This window comes from Hyperoodon ampullatus (genome assembly GCF_949752795.1).
Source record: "Hyperoodon ampullatus genome assembly, chromosome: 18".
Classification (NCBI taxonomy): domain Eukaryota; kingdom Metazoa; phylum Chordata; class Mammalia; order Artiodactyla; family Ziphiidae; genus Hyperoodon; species Hyperoodon ampullatus.
In genome coordinates this window covers 62,262,137-62,285,914 of record NC_136931.1, presented here as the reverse complement: position 1 = coordinate 62,285,914, position 23,778 = coordinate 62,262,137, and the positions used below count along the sequence as shown (strand labels likewise).

Below are 23,778 nucleotides of genomic sequence, written 5' to 3'. Positions count from 1 at the left end.
CTACCCCAGCACAACTTCCCAGGTCTACCCAGGGCCCACCCCTTTTGTTTTAACATTGCTTCTTTTAATCAAGTCATTAGTGAAAAGACGTTTAATCAAATAGGTGGGAAAAAACACACGGAGATCCTACCACAGAAATATATAGTTTATTTATCTATGTTCTCTTTCAATCCTTGTCCATATGCATAAATACTTTACCACAAATATAGTATCAGTGCACAGACTTTTTGGTACCTGGCTTTTTAAACTTAGATTATAAGCATTTTCAGGTTTCACTAATATCACTTTTAATAACCAACGAACAAATTAAAATGGCAAATCAACTAAGCGAAAAATTAAATGTTTTTCCAACTGATGTATTCATTAGCGATAGTCCCCACTGCTTTTCTTACTGACTTACGTGCAGGGCGGTCTCCCTGGTCATCCTTTGGTCTTGAGAACTTCATCACTCAAGGCTTTCCACATTCAGTCCCGAATCTCAACCAGGCTCGCTCATGTGACACTGCAGGATCAGGCTTCAAAGGCAATGTCTCTTCACCTGGCTTGAGGGCTACGAGGTAGGCTGTTTCTTCTTGCATTTCACCCCGCTGTGCGTTTTCTGATGCCCTATCAGGTGCGAGCTCTGGGTGAAGGCCTTTCCGCACTTGTTACAGGTGTAGGGGCGCTCGCCGGTGTGAGTCCTCTGATGCCTGATGAGATGGGAGCTCTGGCGGAAGGCTTTGCCACAGTCCTGACATGGGTAGGGCTTGGCCCCGGTGTGAGTCCGCAGGTGTTGGGAGATGGCCGAGCGGTCGTTGAAAGTCCTTCCACACTCGTGACACTCAAAGGGTCTCTCCCCAGTGTGAACCCTCTGATGCTGCGTGAGGGAGGAGCTCTGCACGAATGCCTTCCCGCAGTCCGGACACACGTAGGGCTTCTCTCCCGTGTGGATCTTTTTATGCACGGAGAAGTACCTGGGGTTCCGGAAGGTTTTCCCGCATTCGCTGCATCGGCACACCTGGCTCCCTTTGTGAATTCGCGTAAACGTGATCTGCTGAGTGCTCCGGGGTAAGGTCCTCCCACAGCTCCCGCTCTCCTGGTCCTTTGCCCTGCTGCAGCTCTTCTGATGAAGTTTTACACAGGGGTTGTGTGTCATCTTTTTGACCCTGGGGTCACGCTTGCGCAAGCGTTTTCTAGAAATGATCTTCTGAAGGGAGATGTGGCTTGTGGCGGGACCTGTGCTTGCCTGGGGTTTGGGGCTTTCACCGGGTGGCTTCTGAGGGAGGGTTTTTTCCTGAGTGAGCACTACTGGTTTCAACGCTGTGTCCAAGACCTCTGGGGCCCCAGCCTGCAAGGTGTCTCCTGAGGTAGAGGGCTGGGCGTCATCCCTCGAGAATTCCTCCACTTTCAGGTGGCAGGCTGGCTCTTCCTCGGGCGTGTTGGGGTTTGGAGTTAACTGTTTGCTTTCCAGAGTAGTCTCCCACCCTGAAAGAAACACAAAGGTACAGATACTGTAAACAGAAAGTGCTAAAACGGGTCGACAGTACAACATAATTAAATATCCAGAAGCTGTGTTTTCCCCCAAGTACAGTCATGCACCCTGGGGAGGGAGACTGAAAGCAGTGGAGCAGCAAAGAGCGGCACACCGAGCGTGGGCGAAGCTCTCAGAGTCCCTGTTCTCCTTCACCCTCAGGGTGGACAGCAAGTCAGTCCTTCACTGGACCTGAGGCTGCCTCTGTTCATACGAGTCCCACCCCTCCAGATGTACAGTGTCAGCTAAAGGCCCTGGACAGTGCAGGGGACTCGAGGGCATGTCCAGGGCCCAGAGAGTGTGTAAGCCCAGACCAGAGCCCCCATGGCATCCCAGTCCCGGAAGCGTGGAGGGGCCTTACCCACAGAGACCAGGTGTCCAAAGGTCTCCAGCATCACGTCGTGGTACTCGGTCCTCTGTGTCGGGTCCAGCAGCCCCCACTCCTCCCTGCTGAAGTCCACAGCCACGTCCAGGAAGGTCACCGGTTCCTGCAATGTCACACACCTTGTAGTTCAGCAGGAGGGTCAGGGAGTCCTTGGTGGGGACAGAAGAGAGGCTGGCGGGGACATTCCGACAGAGCTCGCCGTGCTGGGGATGCCCCAGCTTTGGGGGTTTGCTTGGAAACACTGACTGGGGCCTGTAGAAAGTCCAATGGGTCTGTTCTCACAAAACCAGAGCCTGGGGCCCAGGCTGGAGGAAGAGCCCTACTTCACAAGGAACTACAAAGTGCCACAAACAAACTGCCTCTACCCTTTGCCCATGACTTCCCGCCGGAGACCAACCCTCGGGCCAGCCTTGCACCTCCCTGGGCATACCCCACTCTGGAACAGCCCCTCCCCATGGGGACAGGGGTTGCCTGGGGGTGGGGTGGCTGCCTGGGCCGCACCGTGATGAGTCCTTTCCGAGGAGCTGACCGGCACTCCGGGAGGAAGAGGCTTCCCACCGCCCTCCGTCTGGATCCGGGAGGCATTTTGCCCAAAAGGGGCAGAGCCTGCTTGAGAAGGAAGAGGCTGGAGCCCCCGAACACAGCTGTGCCTGAAGCCTGCACCGACCACTCATGACACGAGAGCTGGTAAATCCACGCCTACGCTCAGGCCAGATGTAAGCCCCGACCAAGATCACACAGACACCATCACTGGCTGCTCTCTAAGCCTCCACAGTCAGCAAGACAGGGCCAGTCCTATTTCGTCTACACCCCAGCTCTGACTGTTTGGAAGCAAATCCCAGGCTTTGTTTCAGTTATAAACGCCCGGCTCTGCGCTTCTGAGGGATGAAGCCTCTCTTGTCCTAACTGGGATCCAGCCTTGATCTGGAGTTGGCTCCTCCCCCTCCCCCCTGCAGACTTCCTGACTCCTGGCCACTGGGCCCTGTCACGGTCTCCAGTGACACCGCAGTCGCCGGAGGGCAGGCCTGCCCTCCACACTCAGCAACTCTGAAAGGCCTGCCCGTGGGAGGCCTGCAGGGGATGCTGGGACCAGAGAAGGAAAGGGGGACACTCCCCACTCACCTCAGGCAGTGCCTTCGCCAGCCTGGTGGCCACGTCCTCCTCCTGCTGAGCTGTGGTCTGGAGAGAGCTGGTGGGGCCCTGGGTGGGCGGTGCTGGGAAGAGACGGGAGCGCGGGGCTAGGTGGGGCAAGGAGAGCCCACGTCTGTCTCCGGGACCCATAGCTTATTGTGCCCCCCATTCTTCTCCCAAAGCCTGTGCCCACATCCCCATGTGTGTGACCAAAGGGCGCCACTGTCCCCACCGTGGGTCCCACCCACTCGCCCTCGAAGGACTGTTCCGGGCCCATCCCTCCACCGAAGTAGCTGCCTCACCGCCACACTCACCTCAGCAGCTGGCCTCACACCTTCTCCTCAGAGACAAAGACCCCATTTCTGGCCTCCACGCCCTCCAGCCCTTCATCCTTCCTTCCTGTTACCCCACAGAGTGGGGAGCTTCCCCTGGCCCCAGGACCAGACTCATTCCCCCAAACTCATCTCGATGCAAATTTTACCAAGTTTCTTCCACCTCAGAAAACAGCTGTGCCTGGCTTTATGGCCCCTCTTGACCATGGCTCTTTAACGTCTGACTTTCCCTATGTATCCCCACATGGTCCTTGGGCTTCTATAATGATGACGCCACCCCACTATCAAGGGGGACACACGATGTGACCCAGGCTGGCCCACCAGGCCATTGCTTCCTCCTGGCCAAAATGATTGGATCAGGGATGAACATGGGCCCCCCAGCCAGCCAATCAGAGCCAAAGGAGCATCTGTTGGAACATTTAGGAAAGAGAAATTCCATCCTGGGAGCCCCTGCATGGAAACAGTGCCTTTGAGTGAAGCCATCAGAGGCCAGCAGAAGTATGATATAGCAGAGAGGACGGGTCGTGAAGACGAGTGGAGCTGCTGGGTCTAGCCATGCCTGAAGCTGCATCACCCTTAGACTTTTTCAATATATTGTCCTTCTCCCTTGGGCCACTCTGTGTAAGGCTTGTGGCAGTCATGCCCAAGAGGTTCAATGGACATGCTAACCACAAACGCAGGACTCATAGGGTTCCCTGGAAGGCCTCTTTCGTCGTCCCCTGTAACACTAATTGGTTTCATTCACCCCCAAGGTGTGAAACGGACTCACTGCCTTTCATCTCAATGAGCTCGACAACTGCCTCCCTGGCACCTATATTAGTTTCCTAGTGCTGCTGTAACAAGCTGCCATGCCAGTGGCTCAAAATAACACAAATTTGCTGTCTTACAATTACGGAGATCAGAAGCCTGACACACAAGCCTCACAGGGCTAAAATCAAAGTGTTCACAGGGCTGCATTCCTGCCGGAGGCTTCAGGGAGAACATACTCCTTGCTCCTTCCAGTTTTTACAGGCTGTGTAAAATACACGGCTCGTGACACTTTCCTTGCATCACCCCTGCCTCAGTTTTCACATCTCCTATTCTGACTCTGACCCTCCTGCCTGCCTCTCATAAGGACCCTCATGACATTGGGCCCATCCAAATGATCCAGGATAATCCGTCCACCTCAAGATCCTTAACTTAATCACACATGCGAAGTGCCTTTTGCCATGTGAGGTTCAAGGGGTTCCAATGTGGATAACTTTGGGGCCCTCACCCTGCAGACAACAGCACCCCACACTCGGTGCCTGTGGAAGAGACCACTCCCACTGCCGCCTGGCCCTCTCCTTCCCCGCACCTGCTTATCCAGGAAGCCCTCTTCTCTGCACCCCACCATCCAGCCTCAGATTCCCCCCTCCTCTTCAAGCATCAGAGTCAATCAGTCAATCATTCATTCACTCAAGAAACATCTTCCCGGTACCCGTCACAGACACACAAAGCAGTGTCCGTGCTCCATGGAACTCAGCCTGATGGACATCAAGCCTCATGGAGGCTGGCTCCCAAATACGTCCCAAACCTGTGCCGTCTCCCTGGCCCACCACCACCGGTACCCTCTCTACCCCACCACCGTCAAACACACGTTCATTTGTCAGACTCCCGTCTTTCTTTCTAGATCGGAGGCTTGCTTAGCTCATAAGTCCATGAGTCCTATCTCGGTCACCACTTTATCCACAGCCTCCACTGAGTGTATGATGTTAGAAGGCACACCAAGGGACTTCCCTGGTGGCACAGTGGTTATAAGACTACGCGCTCCCAATGCAGGGGGCTCGGGTTCGATCCCTGGTCAGGGAACTAGATCCCACATGCATGCCACGGCTAAGAGTTCGCATGCTGTCACTAAGGAGCCCGCCTGCCGCAACTAAGGAGCCCGCGAGCGGCAATTAAGGAGCCAACGTGCCGCAACTAAGCCCCAGTGTAACCAAATAGTAAAATAAATAAATAAATATTTAAAAAAAAAAGAGAAGGCGTACCAGAAATACAAAACCTCTGTGACTGATACTGATATGGCAGCGATCCCAGAGGGATGAAAATGAAGCACATTATCTGCTGGCTTCCATCAGAAATGTGTGGAGGGCTCATTAAAGAACGCAGTGCCAGGCCTCACCCAAGGGTTTCAGCAGCTCTGACGTGGGGCCTGAGACCTTCCATTTCCACAAAAGGGTCCAGAGAGAAGGCCATTCTCAGAGCCTTGGCCCAGGGGTAGTGACAGGTACGTCAGCAAGCAAGTATCTAAAGCTCTGATTCCTGAACTGGGGTTGGGGGAGGGCGGGGGAAGCAGATGCCCTTGGTGTAGATGGAGTGGGCACCAGCCTTCCCCTCCCCCTCCCAGGAAGCCTGGGGTTCCTTCGCCCCCACCCTCCAAGATGCCTTCACAGGAACTGCTGTCTCCCCACTCTTCCACTGCACTCACCTTCCTCCTCAGAGATCCAGGTCACATCTTCCACCAGGGCTACTGCCTCCTGGCAGTCCACTGGGTGCTGCGACTCCACCCACATCCGGAGCTTCCCGGGCAGCGCGCCCAGGAACTGCTCCAGCACCAGCAGCTCCAGTATCTGCTCCCTGGAGTGAACCTCGGGCCGCAGCCACTGGCGGCACAGCTCACGCAGCCGGGCCAGGGCTTCTCGGGGCCCTGCCACCTCCTCAAAGCGGAACCCCCGGAACCTCTGGTGAGCGGTCTCAGGGTCAGTTAGATGCTTATCCAGATGTTGAGTGGGCTCCCTGAGGATGTCTGGGCTCAGGCCCTCATCTTCAGCATAGAGGGCGCGGATCTGGGCGTTCCGGGGAAGAGCCACCTCCTCGTTCAGTGTGAGGATTTCAACAACCTCGATCTTCATCAGGGGATTCCCAGCAGGAAAAGGATGGAACTGAGGGTCCAACGGAGCCTCAGGACACTCTGTAAGTCAAAAGCAGAGCAAGACAGATGGCCAAAAAATGCATGAAAAGGTGAGCAACATCGTTAACCACCAGGAAAATGCAAGTCAAAACCACTGTGAAATACAACTTCATACTCTCTAGGATGGCTATTATCAAAGATGGGTGGTAACAACTGTTGGTGAGGATGTGGAAAAATTGGAACCCTCGTACGCTGTTAGCAGGAATACAGACTGCTATACTACTTTGCAAAACAGTCTGACAGCTCCTCCAAAAGTTAAACACAGAGTTATATCATGATCCGGGAGTTTCAGTCGAAGAGAACTGAAACCATGTGTCAACACAAAAACTTGTACAAGAATGTTCACAGGGCTTCCCTGGTGGCGCAGTGGTTGCGAGTCCGCCTGCCGATGCAGGGGATGTGGGTTCGTGCCCCGGTCCGGGAAGATCCCACATGCCGCGGAGCGGCTGGGCCCGTGAGCCATGGCCGCTGAGCCTGCGCATCCGGAGCCTGTGCTCCGCAACGGGAGAGGCCACAGCAGTGAGAAGCCCGCGTACCGCAAAAAAAAAAAAAAAAAAAAAAAAATGTTCACAGCAGCATTATTCATAATTGCCAAAAAGGGAAAACAACTCAAATGTCCATCAAACGATAAATGGACAAACAAAATATGGTCTAGCTATACAGCATGGATGAACCTTGACTACATTATGCTAAGTGAAAGAAGCCAAACACAAAAGGCCCCATACTGTATAATTCCATTTATATGAAATGCCCAAAATAGGCAAATATATAGAGACAGAAAGCAGATGAGGGGTTTCCAGGAGATGGGGGAATTGAAGGGCTTTGGGGTGATGGCTAATGGATACAGGGTTTCTTCTTTGGGATGTAGAAACTGTTTTGAAGTTAGATCATACTGATGGTTGCACAGCCTTGTGAACATAGTAAAAACCACTGAATTGTATACATTCAAAGGGTGAACTTTATGGTATATAAATTATATCTCAACATAGAAGGAAAAAAAAGACCAAGAGATAACAAGAATTGTTATGCTGTATATGCCTGCAGCCATGAGGGGAACAGAACCTGATCCCACCTCCATGGGGGCCAAGAACAAGGATGTCTGGGAAAGGCAGGGACGCTGGGTCTTGTCATAGAGTCCACAGAGCATTTGCTGAACAGAACTCCAGGATGGTCCTGAAATGCTAAGGAAAGCTCTCTGTAACTCCAAGAAGAAATGCTAATTCTAAATGACTTAGAGGTTTAAAAAAATAAATTAAAAAAAAGTAAATAACACAGACTATGATTTATTTTTGGTTAGATTTCTGTTTTATAGAGTTTTCTTTTTGACCCCAAGCCAACAATCTCCAATCAGAACCTTCTCCTTTTTCCCACTATGAATCTTCCCCCTCCCAGCCTGCCTTAGTCTCTACCAAACATAAGGGACGGTGGCTGCCCCCTTGCTAGGCTGGGCTCTGAGTAAGCAGCCTCTGCATGTCCTCCTCTGAGCGGTCTTTATTTCCACAACACTCACTTCCTAGCAATGTGGTAAATGATGAAATAAAACTGGAAGACACAGGTAGTGTTAAAACACAGGTCAAGAAAATTGTGAAAGATTTCCATGTAAGCATTAAAAAAATTAATACACTGGTTTTAGGGGGATTATGACAACATAGGAATGTTCCTGTCACATGAAGTAAGAAGCAGAACAGGAAATTACTATTGAATGAGTCCTCCTAAAACCGATTCCCCTGCCGAGTTTATGATTAACCTCTGTTATCCAAAACTTTATCCCCTTTCTTGTCCCTGCTGACCTCAATCCTGTGCTAACTGAACATCAATCAACCAGTGTCAGATGACCAATACTGCTGTGATTGATAATATCATTAAAGTACAAATTCAAGTTGTCTCTTCACGGTAATATGAGCTAACAGATCCTGGAACCATGGACCACCTGGCCAGAGAATCCTAAACCAGAGACATGATGACTTCTGAAACCACGATTAAGTAATGTCACAAAACGATGATTAACCCTAGACTCTCAGTTCTTCCTTTAAAACACTCCTAAGTCAAAGACCAAGTTGGAGTGGATCTGAGACTTGTCTCCACGCAATAACCTCTTACTTTGCTGCAAACTCCTGCTGTCAGAATTTGGCTTTCTATGCCTGGAGCACAGGAGCAACTCTGCTCACACTACTGTGGAGTAATTGCAATTGCGTTAAAAAAAAAAAAAAAAAAAAAAAAAAGACTCAGGAGGCGATTAGGAGCAGCGGCTCCCTGCACACGCTGCCTCTGTGCTTTTCCTCGCCGTCTGCGGCCTCCCAAGCACCTGCCACGTCGGCCACCGGGCGCACTTATCAGACAGCGTTGGCTGCTGAGGAGCTAGCTTTGGCAGAGTCCGCGGAGCGCGCCGGGCCCCTCCTCCAAAGGGTGAAGCAGTAAAAGGCCCATGCCCCACCCCGCCCACCCTGAAGCCTCACTCGCTCCTCTCAGAGCTCCAGGAGCGCGGGGCCGCGATTTCCGGCCTGGACGGAAGTGCGTCAGGCACCCTCCTCACTACAATTCCCAGGAGCCTCCACGCCTCGGACTTCCGGCCCCGCCATGTTGAGGGTTTGGGTTCGCCTGAGGCCCTTGGCAGGATGGCGGCCGGTCGGCTACCGGTGGGGCTTTCGCCTCTGGCCTCCACTCGCGTTCTCTCCCGGCCTCCCCGGCGACAGTGGACGCGTCCTGGGGCGACGCCGGCGGAGCCTCCACACACACCTATCCGAGCTGCAGGTCTTCCCCGTTGGGTGACGCGGGGTGAGGGAGCGCGGCCGCTTTCCCCGCGAGCAACGAGCACCCGGATTCCCCACCCACTTTCCTCCCCCGCCCCCACACTCTTCCCCTGTCTCCTTACGGCTTTGTCTTCCCTTCTCGGAATTTCCTGACTACACACTTCGGGTCGGCGGCGGCCTCCACGGACCTCACGGGCGTCGCCCGTTGCTGGCGCGCTATCCGAGGAGTGAGTCAGCTCGGGGTCAGGAGTCGCCCAGTGCCGGGTGGGGCCGCCCCGCCACCCCAGACTGGCCTTGGGCGCTCCAGGGTTGAAAAACAGGTCCTGGGCCATACTATGACTTACCGGCCGCTGCCAGTCACTTCTTTCCTACGTTTAAAGTGACTTTTTCCTTGATAAAAATCATGACAGGCATTTGATCTCCCATTTCTAACCTCTTCCCCCCACTTCCTCCCAAATAAGGTTTTGAGTTCGTTTCATCGGGAGGCTTGCCCGCCCAATTCATATCTGCGTTATCTTGAGCATTTAGTTCCCTTCCTGTTCCTTAGGATTTCTGGAGGGTTATCTCCACACACACACCCCGCCCCCGCAACCCGGTCATTCTTGATTTGAAAGCTTAGTTCACTTTTCTTTCACTTACAGCTCTTAACAGCTCTTAAGGCTTCGTTGGAATTTCTCTCTGAGGATAACTTGGGAAGCCAGGGATAGGAGTTTATACCAGAATCTCAGCAACACTGGCCTGAGAAGCAGCCCCCACAAGGGGTGGGCGTGGGGCTCCCTAGCGGCTCCGTGCTGGGCCACAGGCACCATTTTGAGCAATAATCATGCGTGACACTTAAGAACAAACTTAAGTCTCCGTATTGCTTCATAGCTTTTTAAGTTCTGAAATTTCCGTTTTGTACTCCTTGGTTAATCAGAGGAATTTTTACTTAATGCTTTCTCCTTTAAAAAAACCACGCTGGGTTCTTTTTATTCTACTTCATCCCCTCCATCCCCAGCCCTTCTCCTTTAATCTTGATCATGTATTTACTTCCTCCTCTTATCCTCGGGGGCACCAGGGTGTTTTCTTAGAATCTTGCATTGAATGCTCACTTAAAGTGTTAACTGTTTTAAACTGTAGAGCCTGTCTGGGTTTGGATGTCAGGAACTCTGCCGATGTTTTTGGTGCTGAGAGTCCAGTGTATCCGCCCTCTCCCTGCTGTAGCAGCCCTTCAGGCGGACACTGGTTCTGCAGTTGTCATAAAGCACCTACAGGGTACTCTGCAGTATGTGAGATGGCCACAAGCCTCTAAACCCATGGGCAAATGTCATCCTAGGCTCCTCAGTCCTCTAACCGTCTCATCTCTTGGACCACTCCCCAAAACCTCTAAGGTAATCCTCACGGCATTCGCCCCACTTGACAGCTGTGTTTAACAGCTAACAAGGCTGAAACTGGATCTCCACCTCACTGAGGCAGGGCTGGCTGACCCACCCACTTACCCACCTACCTGCCTGGGGCTGCATAAAATTATCCCTATCAGCTGCAGCTCCAAGTACTGGCTTTCCACCCGCCAGCTGAATAACCCTGGGGGGGGTTTGGGCAATTTAGTGCCCTCCCCACAACTCCCTATCTAGCTGGGGGGCTATTACACAAAGTCACTGAGCCTTTGGGCAAGGGTCTTAATTCTTCTGGGCCTCAGTTTCCCCTAAGTCCTAAGTGATTAGGGACCCAAAGCCAGTACTGCATGAACCATGGTAAAGGCTGATGGGAGCCGCTGTTTTCTTCTTCTAAGTACCGTTTTCTTCTCTCTGCTGCCTCCTTCATAGTGCCCACTTTCCTAGTGAACGCGGACTGATTAACCAGGTACACTAGGGCTACCAGTCCACAAATACAATAGTAACTAGTTACAATGATCTTTTACCAGCTTGTTGGGGGGCAGGGTCAGCTCCCGTCACCCCTGTTGCATACTCCCGTCCCTCTTCCTCCTTGTCCAGGATGCCCCCAGCTCTCACCCTTTCTCCTTCTTTGCCCATCACTCTCTTCAGCTCTGCTGGGCACCCTGCTATCTCGCCTTCTAAACGTGTCTCCCCCACTGCACTGCTAAGGCTGCTAACTGGGTCTCGTGCATTGGAAACCCCTAGGCCAGACCCAGAGGAGGATCTGCCAAAGCCACTTACGGCGATCTTTACATCAGTCAAAGTCTTTGAATCAGTAACAGTAGCTACCATTTCATGAAGGCCCCCCAGGACCTGGGCTTTTACACCACCACAGCCCCACTATGCAATAGCGTCCAACCTTTACACAAAAGAAGTCCACGCTGGGAGAGGATAGGAACCGGCCCAAGGCCACACACTGGGGAAGGGAGCAGCTGGGATCCAAACCCTCTTCTTTTATGCCCTCTACACCAAAGAGGGCTTCACACAGCAACTATCTTACTTTTCCTCAAACGTGCCCAAATGTGTCTTATCCAGAAGTCATTGCACTTGCCTGATAGTCTCTCCTAGCATCTCCACCTTGATCTCCTTCCCCATCCAGCTGCTCTCAGCTCTGATGTCATCATCCCAGAGCTATCTTCCCGCCCAGTTCTAAACTAGTATTGCTCACTCATGCTTCCCCACTCCCCGATAGATATCCTATTGTTTCATTTTTCTTCATAGCACTGATTGCCACCTTAAAGTATCTGACTCACTAATTTCTCTCTCCACCTCCTCTAGAACAGCACTGCCCAGTGGAACTTTCTTTGGTGAAGGAAATGTTCTAGATCTGCACTGTCCAACACAGTAGCCATTAGCTGCAGGTGACCAGTGAACATTTGAAAGACGGCCAGTGTGACTGAGGAACTGACTGGTAAGTTCATTTTAGTCGGTTTATGTTTCATCAGCCACACGTGCTAGTGGCTACTCTGGAATGAATGTAAGCCCAGTGAGACGGGGCCTCTCCACCCTGTTCATCGTGGTGACCCACCCCTATAACAGTACTTGGCATTTTGGCAGGTGCTCAAGCAGTATTTGTTGACACAACACAGCTACTAAGTGCCTTGGTGAACGGTTCACCAAGACATTTGGGCCTTTTAGCCTTATGTCTGGATTTACCCATATTTCAAATTTCAGGAAATCTCACTGGCACTGTGAGTGTCCCGTCTGAAGTTATCATGGGAGGATGGCTGTTGCTACAAAGTTCCCATCTTTTACTTAGGAGCCTAAGCAGGCCATGGGGTAAGAGGACACTTGGTTTGCACCCCACCTGCTTCTTCCCAGACCAGCCAGGTCAGGGACTTGCATTCATGCTCCCACAGCAGCACTTCTGTGGAGGGCTTATGGGACTTAAGAAAGGGACTTCACACACTTCTAGCCTTTGTAAGCCCTCAGAAGAAGTCAGTGCTTTTACAGTACTTACTTAAGTCTTGCATGGCATTCTGAGCAGGCTCTATTAACAATTTATTGAGCCTGCTCATTAACAATTTATTCTTAGGTTCCATTTCAAAAAAGTATCACTCACAAAATCTTTCTTCTATCTGTGTTAAATTGGTTATTCCTGGTATAAGCCAGAGCTATTAGCTTCTGTAATTTGCAATCTGTTGGAACTGCTCAACTCTTATAACTATTTCAGAGGATTAGCTTTTTTTTAAAAAAGGTGTTAATTGTTACAAGCTACAAGTATTTCCTCTTTTTCAACATTTTTCTCATTTTGTGCTTTGGTGAGAACGATGCTATGTATACATTGCAGAAGAACCTGTTAACATAGCACCCTGTGTTGTCATTGAGTAGCTCATGTTCCATGGAAACTATCTTTTAACAGGAAGCTGGAAAATAATCACTGCCCAGGTCAATATGGAAACACAACTAACTGGCCACTTTGTTCTAAGAAAAAGTGGTTTTAACATTTCTCCTGGGACCAATTTTGCCAACTTTACACTTTTCCAGAAATCTTTCCATCTTACTGTTGGTTCATTCCTGTACTCAACAGATAATTACTGAGCACCTACGTTGTGGCAGGAACTGGTGACATAGCAGGAAGAAGACAGTCGTTTCCATTTTATAAGCATAGTTACCAGCAGCACCTCTAAAAATGGAAAGTCACCCTCCCACCCAGTTTCCTTCTTGGGAGACAGTTACATCCTATCAGTTTCTATATTCTCCCAATGATAACCAATTGACACGTTCATACTTGGTGTGTGTTTGTGTGTATGTTTTTAAGGAAAAAAAAAACCCATGTACATCTATATATATATATGTGAAGATACGTATGTTAAAAGATATATATTTTAAGAAATATATATTCCTTGGAGATTGTTTCATATCAGTACATAGAGCTGGCTTATTCTTTATGACAGTTGGGTAAAGTACTATAATGAGAACTACATGTATTGCTGAATATCTGAATAGAGTTTCTTTTCCCTGTATAGGTTTTTAGCTTGCCTTTTATTTATTCTGTCTATCCAGAAAATGGGCTTTTTTTCTTCTTCATTTCTGACTCATTTATTCCTGCTTTTATCTTATTTTCCCTCAGGACTTTTGGAAGTATTTTTTCGCCAAAAAAGGTTTGAGTCAAATGCTTAGTTCATTTATTTTCCTTCTTATTCAATTAACAGTTAAAGCACTTCAGGCTTTGAAATTACTCCAGGGACTGTATCTGGACACCAGAGAGAGTGGTCCCCAGATAAAAGGATTAAGATTACATGGTCCTAGAGAACACATAGGTGGATGGTAACAGAGAACATAAAGTATTCTTGAATAAACACTGCACAGTATGTGACCACACCCTGATAGGCTGGATTCCTGCCAAAACATGTTTGATGGTCACTCAAGATTCTAGACTTTTGCTCCGTCCCCAAGGATGTGACCCTCTCAAAGTTCTTTGTAGCAGTATCTTAAGATTTCCCTTTATCATCCCTTACCCACTGTCTTGTCTCAGAGCCTGGCCTAGTCTTCAGAGTCTCCTCTTTGAAGATTCCCTCTTGTCTCTTGAAAATTTTCCAACCATTTATTCTCTCAACAGTTTCCTGAGCTAGAAAGTCAGTCATTGTCCTAGCAACTGGGGACTTATGAGGGACACTGAAATAAGGATGCATGCTCTCACCCATGGTACTTAACATTTGTTCTAGATGTTCAGTTCAGATAGATAATAGAACCCAAATTGGAAAAACAGAATGTTTTACTATATATTTGTACAGTTGACCCTTCATGTCTGACTATACTACACCACTTTATTTTCTTCTTGAATATGGAACGCTTCATGAATTGTGTGTCATCCTTATGCAGGGGCCATGCTAATCTTCTCTGTATCGTTCCAGTTTTAGTATGTGTGCTGCCAAAGCGAGCACTGTACTACACCATTTTGTGTAAGGCACTTGAGCATCTACGGATTTTGGTACCCATAGGAGTCTGAAACAATCCCCCATGGATACCAAGGGATGGCTATCCTTACGTGATCAAAGTTTTGCATAGTTTGCCTTCCTTATGACCTGATATAAAAACAATGAGACATTTCATTTATATTAAGTGTGGTTCTCTTCAGTGTAAGTTTTTCTGTTGTTCTGTCAAATAAGGTGAGAGCTAAGATTAATGACTTGCCTGTGCATGTTGCATTGAGAGTCTACTCTCATATGAGTCCTCTGATGCTGAACACAATGAGGACTCCTACTGAAGGGCTTCTTGCCAGTGGGTTCTGTGACTCCTGAAACCTTCCTAACACTAATTATTTTCTCAGACACTCTCCAGTATGACTTCTATGATGCTGAAAAAGAGAGCTATTCATGAAACCTTTCCACAGCAATCATGTTCCCATGATTTCAGAGTTCTCAGATATAATTATTTGGTATAAGAATTTTTCCAAATTGAACAGAACTGGAATTTTTTGTCCAGTATGAATTCTCTCAAATCAGACTATATGAGGCCAGAAGCCTTTCCTGCTATGATTATATTCCTGAGATTTCTTCCATGTTTGAGTTCTCATGTTGGAAAACTCATGATGAAAAGGACTTCCTCCATTCAGGGTCTCCTGTGAGTCTGCATGTGAGTCTCCTGTGTGAGCTTTCTCTTGAAGGCTGAGCTGAGAATAGGCTTTCTCACACTAGTCTTGTTCTTGAAAGAATTATCCTTTGTATAAGACAATTGATTTCCTACATCCCCCACATGTTGGTTTTATATAGCCCATGTGAGTCCTCTCAGGCTACACAAAGGATGAAATCTGGAGAAGAATTTCCTTCTTTTCCTTCCAGCAAAAAAATCTTCTTGTACAAGCTATTTTTTTCTACTGATGTTTGTACTAATTTGAGAGTTGCCACGTTCATATTTGCAGGGCTCTTCTCCTGCTTAAATTCTTAACCAGTCAAAAAAAGTTAAATATCCTGCAGGCTTTCCTACAATCATGACCTTCAAAATAGTGTCTTTATTGCTTTCCTAATGTTTAAATCTAGATTATGTCTCAAGCTTTCCACCCAAACCACACATATAGTAATACTTTCTTGAAGAACACTGAGTGAGAAGGCGGGAGATTTGAGTGCCATCAGATATTTCTCCACATTCCTTATCTTCATAGCATCTTTTCAAATTAGTGCCTTCTTGAAGATAAATACCTGTCTTCAGCATTTATCCAGTTTCCCTTCTACTTCAACCAATGCCTATGCTGCCATTTTTACTGTCATGGAGAGCTGAAGACACATGCAAAATGAGCTGCATCAGAGAGGCCTAGCTTTCATTCAGTTCCAGTTCTCTGCACTGAGGAGAGGCACAGCTACACTAGTGCTGGGAGAAAGAGACCACTGCAGGAGATGGTTCTCTTAATAGTAAAGCAGGCCATTCCAAACACCTGATTCCCATGTTTTTATGTACTGCCTCAGGAGGAGGTCCAGGCAGATACATTCAGCTGGCTTCACAAACCTCTACCTGGGTGTTTCTAAGTCCCCTCTCATTCATACTTCATTAACAGAACCAGTCAAGACATGGGAGAGTTCTAAAAACATTTGAATCTAGGTGAAAGCTATTAGGTACTTCTTTGTACTAGTCAACTAACTGTTTGCCTAAAATTATTTCAACATAAAAATAAAAACCAAAGAAAACCTCTATTTCCACCCTTCAAAAGTCTCTGCCTTTATCAGACTTACCACGTCACTGACTAATGCCAAAAATTCCAGGGTCGTAATATCGCTGTTATTGTATTTTTAAAATGAAATACTGATACGTTAAAAAAAATGTATATAGTAAATATATATGTTACAAAGAATAGTCACAGGAAATCCCTTGAAGCTTTCACCTATGAGCAGTTCTCAGCAGTTTCCTTTCCTTTGCTCTCTTGGGTCAGTTACTCAACTAGCCCCACTGAATCCGCCTACGAATGGGGAGGAGCCAGCTTCTCCCCAACCCACTGCTACGCTCTCAGGCCAGGTATTAGCACCTCTTCCCTAGATGGTACCACAGCCTGCTGCCTGCTTCCGTCTGTGCCCTTCCATCTTCACAGAGTGAGCTGTGAAAAGCACACCACACACGTACTCAATGAAAATCAAACCCCCTTTTCAGGAAGCCCTGTGTGCTCTGCCAAACTTAACTTGCACGTCAGTACACCTCGGTTACCTCCTCCCAGCCCACTGGGTGACTTTCCATTCCCAGAATGTGCCATGCCTGCTCCATTCTCACAGTAACCCCAAGTAGTGTTTGTACCTGGAAACTCTTCCCCACCACTCTTACACATCTGCTGACTTTCTTTTCCTCAGGAATCGGCTTAAATCTCACCCCTGCATTGTCACCTGACCAACTCCTCTAGAGTAATTCCCCATTGCTCCCTACTTTACACCGTGTTCTTTTTCTTCTCAGTACTTACCACTGTTTGTGTTTACACAGTTATATCTATGTAGCTTGTTTGTAGAAGGCTGTCATCTATTAGACTAAGGAGTCTACAATGGCAGGGATTGTTAGGTCTTTGGCTTACTACCTAAGTGTACAGTTTTTTGTTTTTGTTTTTTTTATATTGCATAGGACACAAGAGGTCTTCCACAAATATTTGTGAAGTAAAGAGGAGGCAGTGGAGGAAAAAAATCACATAAAGGACTCTTTGTGACACAGCAGAAATGTGTTAAGCACCTATCACCTCAGGCCTAGCCTGCAAGTGTCCTGGTAAGCCTCCCTGCACAAGGTCTCCTGTTCTGGGGCACCACCCCTGCATCTCCTGTCACCTGTCAGGCCAGGTCCCCTGAGATGTGCAGAACCATAGGTGCCCAATGCCCCCCCCCTGACAGCAGCTAGATTTAGGAAACTACTAGACCATCCAGAATTGCATGGCTGGGAGGTTTGCCCACATGGGACTTAAGTTCCAGAGAGGATGAGACACAGACCTAAGCCAGAGCCACAAAGATGGGAAGAGACCTTAGGAGGCTGGATCAACCAGGGGGAACAGAAACCATGTTGGGTGAATACAAAGTGCTTGTGTTGCTGGGGACCTTCCAGGTAAGGTTTGGTTTAGTGACCTGTGCTCATGGTTAGAAGGGAGGTTTTCATTGTAGAGAATGAAAGGAATGACGTGAATATGGAAAAGAAAAACAAAATATTAATGTTGAGCCATCAGGCTAACAAAGGAGTCCAGGAAAGGGGGACAAAGAGTCAGTGGAGACTCTGGTCTATGTTGTGGCAAACAGAAGGTCATCGCCAAAGATGGGGCCAGGTGCAGGCTTCACAGCCGAAGGCTGCTTCACTTCACAGGCTGCTCCGAAGCCACTTTCATGAGAGCAGAGAACAAAGGCGGGGAGAACACCCGAAGTTTTCCTTATAAAGCCAGGACACTCTGATACAGAAGCGTCCAAAAATAACAAACACAAAGAAGAAAACCACCCACCTCCCCAACCTAATTTATGAATATTGATGCAAAACCCCTAAAAAAATGTTAACAGACACCAGCAACACATTACAACAAGGGCACTTCTATGATTATGTCACTGTTAATTGTTCAAATGAGAAAATCCCCATGGTCGCTTTGGAGGGGGGAAATTGGGGCTATTACTCATTTTCATTTATTAGAAAGGGTGAGGTGACTATTTCTTTACCCAGATAAAAACTGATTTGAATCACAGAATCCAGCAGCATGCTTGTCAAAACCCAGAGACTTGCCCTTTTAAGTCTAAGACCAGATACTCAAATCGTCACACTCTCAGCCCAGTGTTATGGAAGTACCAGATACGATGAATGCAATTACATGATCATGCAAATGAAGTAAAATAATACAACTGCCTCCTTTACACTTGCCAGTAAGATGACTTTGTACTGAGAAAATTAGTGAGACTCTAACAAAACTGTTACAAATAATAAGAGAATTTAGCAGCATGACAGGTTCATCTGCGACAACTAAGGAAAACTGCAAGGGATGATTAACCTGAGCAGATTAACAGCAACTACAGTGAACTCCCAGCAGCACTTGGAAGGCCTGACTAGCACGGTGAGGTAAGCAGATCCCTCTGTACACCTGTGCCAAAGCTCAACTGAGACCAGTTCTGCATCAAGGAATGTCTGAATTCAATCAAATGTAAGACACATTCTAACAAGATTTTCTCAGTGAATCCTGACAAGCTGATGGTGAGTGTTCATTTGGTTGAGAACAGATAACAGGTGTGTTGTTTTCTTTTTTTTAAAATAATGAGAGGAACTACCATTTATCCAAGTTTGTTGTAAAGTTACAATAAGTACAGCAATATGGTGTTTACTCAGACACTGACAGACCAAGGGAGCATAAGGGGCCAAGAAGGCCTGCACATGGTGATGACTATGGGAATTAAGTCTGTGATAAAGATGGCGTTTCCAATAATCAGAAGAACCAAGTCAGAAAACAGTGTTGAAAAAACTTGTGCCCCACATCATATACACAAGAAAACCCAGTTACAGGAAACAGCTAAAAACCCCCTACAAAAATACCACAATTGACAAAAGTATTTGTACAACCTGCCTATGTATGACATGAAACCTAGAATACGAGTAAAGACAGGTTTGAAAGAAAAAATATCTGAAATCATACAACTTCTTTATGGAGACTAAATAAAGGTAAAAGATAAATGTTGGACTGGTATTTGCAGTGTTAACATCCATAACATATAGTATATAGAGTCCTCCTGACCACACAAAGACAAACCAAATAGGAAAAGGGAAAATACATAAACTAACAAAAGCAAAAATACAGATGATCTGTAAACTTATGAAAATACGTGCAACTTCATGAGGGAAATATGAACTAAACTGAACATATCTTTTCCCATCAGATCTGCAAATCTTAAAAGAGGACTATAAATCGCTGGTATCTTATGAAAAGGAAAAGGAGCTCTCATGTTCTTGAGCAGCTATATGTATTTTAAAAGATCTTAGCAACAGTTTGTTGCTACCAGATTTTTTCATTTACATCTTGGTTGATTCTAAGTTCCATTTCTAGAAATCCTTACCTACAAAAAGATAACTTGACTGCAAAAAAAAGTATGCGAGGAAGTTTTTTGCAACAACTTGCATGTCCATCAAGAGAAAAATCCAGGGCTTCCCTGGTGGCACAGTGGTTGGGAGTCCGCCTGCCGATGCAGGGAACACGGGTTTGTGCCCCGGTCCGGGAAGATCCCACATGCCGCGGAGCGGCTGGGCCCGTGAGCCATGGCCGCTGAGCTTGCGCGTCCGGAGCCTGTGCTCCCCAACGGGGGAGGCCACAACAGTAAGAGGCCCGCGTATCGCAAAAAACAAACAAAAAAAGTCAAAAAATCAAATGTGGACTACACTGCATTTGTTACAATGAATGATGGAGACCTGTCTGCACTGAGTATGGAAACATCCCCCCCCAAAACAAACATATATCCGTAAATGTAAACGTATCTAAAACATCTAGCCCGAGACACACACCAGTTACTGGAGATGACAGGATGGAAGGGCAGTTAGACGACGAGTGAAGCAGGGTGAGGGAGCCCCTGCTGCCAACACGGCACCGGCAACAGGTTTACGTTCACCCAAGCAGTACACCCCTGATTCTGAAGCCAGAGGAAAATGCAGGGCTTGATTCAGCATGTCTGCAGCTACTCATCACAACACCCCACTGGGGGTTTTCCCCATCCACCTCCTTTTCTAAAACACTAGCTCCTCACTAACCAGGACTCACGTGCCAGGACTCCCATGTGCCTGGTTCTCACCTGAAAAGGTGTCTCGAGGAATTCCTCTCTCCACGGACCAGAGCTCTTCCTCCTCCTCTAACTGAGATACCACATCTGGCTTGGAAAGCTGATGTTCTGCCCAAGGGAAAAGAGACAGTGCTTGGGGGGGGGGTCTGTGTTCGGGAGAAAATACTTTCCTGCTGTAGCAATTCTGTTCCTGTGTTCTCCCCTGCTAGGGCATGACTTCTGGTCTAGGGCAGTGTTAATAACCCCACCCATCCCATTTGCCAGCTGCTTGCTTTTCTGGACTCTTGCCAGTAAAGGAGGCACTGGGACCTGGTTTTGGCCAGCAAGACACAAAGGGAAGTTTGTCAGCTAGGGCCCTAAGGCATTTTTTTTTCTTTGTAAGTATGACAGCTGTAGAAAGAGAACTAGCCAGGGTTGCCGTCTCTCCTTCTTTCTGCCTTGAATACGGACATGATGCTTGGCATCACGGCCATGCATATACTAACCTAAGAATGGAAAACTTCACACTAACCATGGAAAAATGGAAAGGATCAGGGTCTCTGATGATACTCCTGAGCTGTCAGACACAGATACCACGTCCTGAAATTCTTGTTACAAACACAGTAAACATCCACTGCGGCAGCTGGAAACATCCCTGATAGACCCACCTCCCTGGTATTCAACGGATATTCAACAGACCCGCCTCTGACGGATGGACTAGGTAAAGCTTCAGAAGTTATATGTGAAGTTGCCCTTTTCCAATGGGTACAGAGTAAGGCCTCTCCCTCAGGCTCCAGGGCCTTGACACTTGAACTCGGATCCCTGCAGGCTGAGCCGAAGCAGACACACACTTCAGAGGCACCACATTCGTGCTGCAAAGCGCAGATCTTTATTGACACAAGAGGCCATCCTTACCCACTGAGACAAGGTTCCTGTAGTTCTCCAGCAACACCTCCCTGTACAGGGACTTCTGTTCGAGGTCCAGCATTCCCCACTCATCCGGGGTAAAACCCAGGGTCACATCTTCAAAGGTCACTGGTTCCTAAAACCCACAGGTGTGTGTTCAGCCAGGGCCTGTTCACCCATGCTGACAGGAAGGGGAGGCTGACTGAGCACATGTAGGCACAACAAGGTGACCTGAGCATTCCAGGTGTGTCTCATCATGAGTTCCTGCATTTGTCTAAAACAGCAAGCCCAAGCTTGACCCTATCAGGTCACAGCAAGGAAGACAACCCATGAGGCTGGAGAAGATTTTTCATTCTCTGAAAACCTCTCCATTTTTTATTGACCTGGGGATTCCAACATTTGTATCAGTGTGTATACCTCCTGCTAGCAGATTGTGTGAGCTGAATCATCAAACCCCAGCCTTCAGCCCCCACCCACTGCCCATACTGCTTCTACTTCCTTCACCTGTCAAGGATTCATCCTCAGCTCTCTTCTCTCAGGGACTAAGCTCTAATGCCAAAGTACTGTTTAAATATAAGCCTGATCCCTGTTTAGACCTGACAATGCATACCCCCACGCCACCTCCAGTTTAAACGGTAAATTAGTATCCCCCATACTTGGACCTCTATTCTAACCACTCCCTTGGAAAGTAACTTGCTATCTCTCCACTCACGAGGGTCTCTTCTTCCCATCCACTCCCCCTCCCCTTCCCGAGATGCTACGGGGCCCGGGGGCATCTCAGGGAAGGTGGTGTCCCACCATCATCCCGCCACCCCCGCTCCCAAATCCAGGGGTAGACTCAGAAACTCAGAAAGAAGCCTCTACTCACACGGAACCAGGCCGTCGGAAGCCCGGTGGCCATACCTTCCTCTTCCTCAACGTGTCTCGTGGGAGTGGGCAGAGTCCTGAGAAGGTCGAATTTGGGAGGTGGGAGGGGCGTGAGTGCTACGCCAAGGCCCCCCGCCCCCCTCGGCCCAATCAACGGGAAATGACAAGTCCATTCCCCACCTCGGAAGACGCCCTAAAGGAATGTCTCCACCTGCTCTTGAACACGCAAAGGGACGGTTTCCCACCTTCCTCACCGAGAGGGAGTTGCCCCCCGCCCCGTCTGCCCGCAAGCGCCGGGAGGGGGTGGCCCCGCCCCGCGTCCTCTGGGCCCCGAGTCCCCGACTCCCACTGCCCCTAAAGGCCACACGGCGGAAGGACGGCAGGCGAGGGTGCCTCTGGGCTGCTACGCTTGGTGTGGTAGGGGCCGCGGCTGGGCGCTCCCCGCGGAGTGGCCCTAGAACTGAGCCCCCGACGGGCGCAAGTTTCCCGCCGCACTCACCCCGCGCGCGGCGCACAATGGCGCCCGTCGGCCCGCGGCGAAGTGCGTCAGCGCGCCGGCCTGGACTACAACTCCCAGGCATCCCCGCGGCGCGGTGCGCCCCACCTCGCGGGCGGCGGCCAGCTTGCCCGGCCAACTCGGGGCGACAGGCGAAGCCCAGGCGGCGGAGAGCGCCCTCGGCGGTCTCGCCGGGCAGGAGGAGGCCTTGGGAGGGGCAAGTCAGGCCGCTGGCCCCCAGCACCTGGGTGGGCGACGACGCAGGCCTGGAGGGATCCACGCCCTGCCACGAGGGCTGCAACGCATGGGACCGGCCGGAAGTGGAGAAAGAGAAGCTTGGGAGGGGCAGGGCCGGAAGTGCTGAGGGGCGGGGCGAGCTTCTGCTCACACCCAACATAGGGGGAGGCGGGGCGGGCCGGAAGTGCGGAGGGGCGGGGCTAAAGTCCTGCCAAGTTCTGGGAAGAGGGCGGTGCTAAGAGTGCGTCCACGTCTAATGGAGAGGAAAAAGGGGCGGATTGGGAGGGTGGGAAATGTTCTGGAGGCGGGACTGAAATCTGCCAGAGGTCCTGGGAGGAAAAGAGGGACGGGCGTGGCCCAAAGTGTGCAGGGGGTGAGACTAAATGTCCTCCAGGCCCAGGGAGGGGAGTGGGGGTCAGGACTGTCTACTCAAGTTGTGCGAAGGGCAGCGTTAAGTGGACCCAAGGCACAGGGATGGGGGTGTGGCTGTTGTCTACGGCAAACCAGAGCTAGACGGAAGTTAAAGCGGTGAAAGTAGATTTTATTCAATAAACTATTGCAACCGAGGAAGGGAGACTCCAGTGTAGAACTGAGATCAGTTCTGAATACAACCAGAATAAGAGGGGATTTATGGCCTAGGATTGGCGGTGTGGGATACTGGTGGATAGAAAATGAAGAAAAGGAGACATCAAGTCTGGGGGGATTCTGGCTGAACCAAGATAATAGGCTTTTTTACTGAAGGCAGGCCCAGGTGATGGGATATCACCTGGGATAGAGAGTGGAGATGAGAAGTTTGATCAGATATCCAGATGCTTTATCAAGGAATTCTTGATAAACTGACTTAGGATTCTTGCTAAAATGGGATTCTACGAGAAAGTACACGTATGGGGCTTACTGGGGAGAAGGTTCAGGGTAGCCTGTCTGATGTTTGGTTAAGCAAAGAATCAGGGAGTTGGAGTGGGCGGGACAGGGTTCTCGGCCCTGTGTCCTCTTCTGTGAGCGAGATGCCCATAGCTAGGAAATGGGAGAAGTCTTTCGCTGCCCAGGACCTGGTGTGTGCTCTTCTTCCTTGAACCCAGCCCACTCTCATCTTTCTTGGGAGCTCAGGACAAATTATTGTCATGTCTTCCTCAGAGTCCAGTATCT

The 23,778-nt window shown here is 49.1% G+C and overlaps 1 protein-coding gene across 1 annotated transcript; it reads right to left on the bottom strand.

Annotated features, from left to right (window-relative positions):
* Positions 1–130: 130 nt before the first annotated feature.
* Positions 131–22,532, bottom strand: ZNF274 (zinc finger protein 274). The gene is made up of 8 exons (XM_079724014.1): positions 22,399–22,532; positions 21,901–21,976; positions 21,042–21,168; positions 20,160–20,255; positions 5,808–6,290; positions 3,018–3,109; positions 1,872–1,998; positions 131–1,464 (listed from the first exon to the last, which is right to left on the bottom strand). Exons 2-8 carry the CDS (start codon positions 21,931–21,933, stop codon positions 551–553), a joined length of 1,872 nt encoding a protein of 623 aa, XP_079580140.1. The 5' UTR covers positions 21,934–21,976; positions 22,399–22,532; the 3' UTR covers positions 131–550.
* Positions 22,533–23,778: the final 1,246 nt, after the last annotated feature.

Bases quoted from the DNA above. Each gene is read 5' to 3' on its own strand.
- ZNF274 (XM_079724014.1), bottom strand. From the start codon at position 21,933: ATGGCCACCGGGCTTCCGACGGCCTGGTTCCGT. The intron at 20,256-21,041 runs GTAAGGATGGCC...TCCCTTGGGCAG, and splicing joins CAGGAACCTTGTCTCAGTGG to AACATCAGCTTTCCAAGCCA. The intron at 6,291-20,159 runs GTGAGAACCAGG...TTTGACTTACAG, and splicing joins TCCTCGAGACACCTTTTCAG to AGTGTCCTGAGGCTCCGTTG.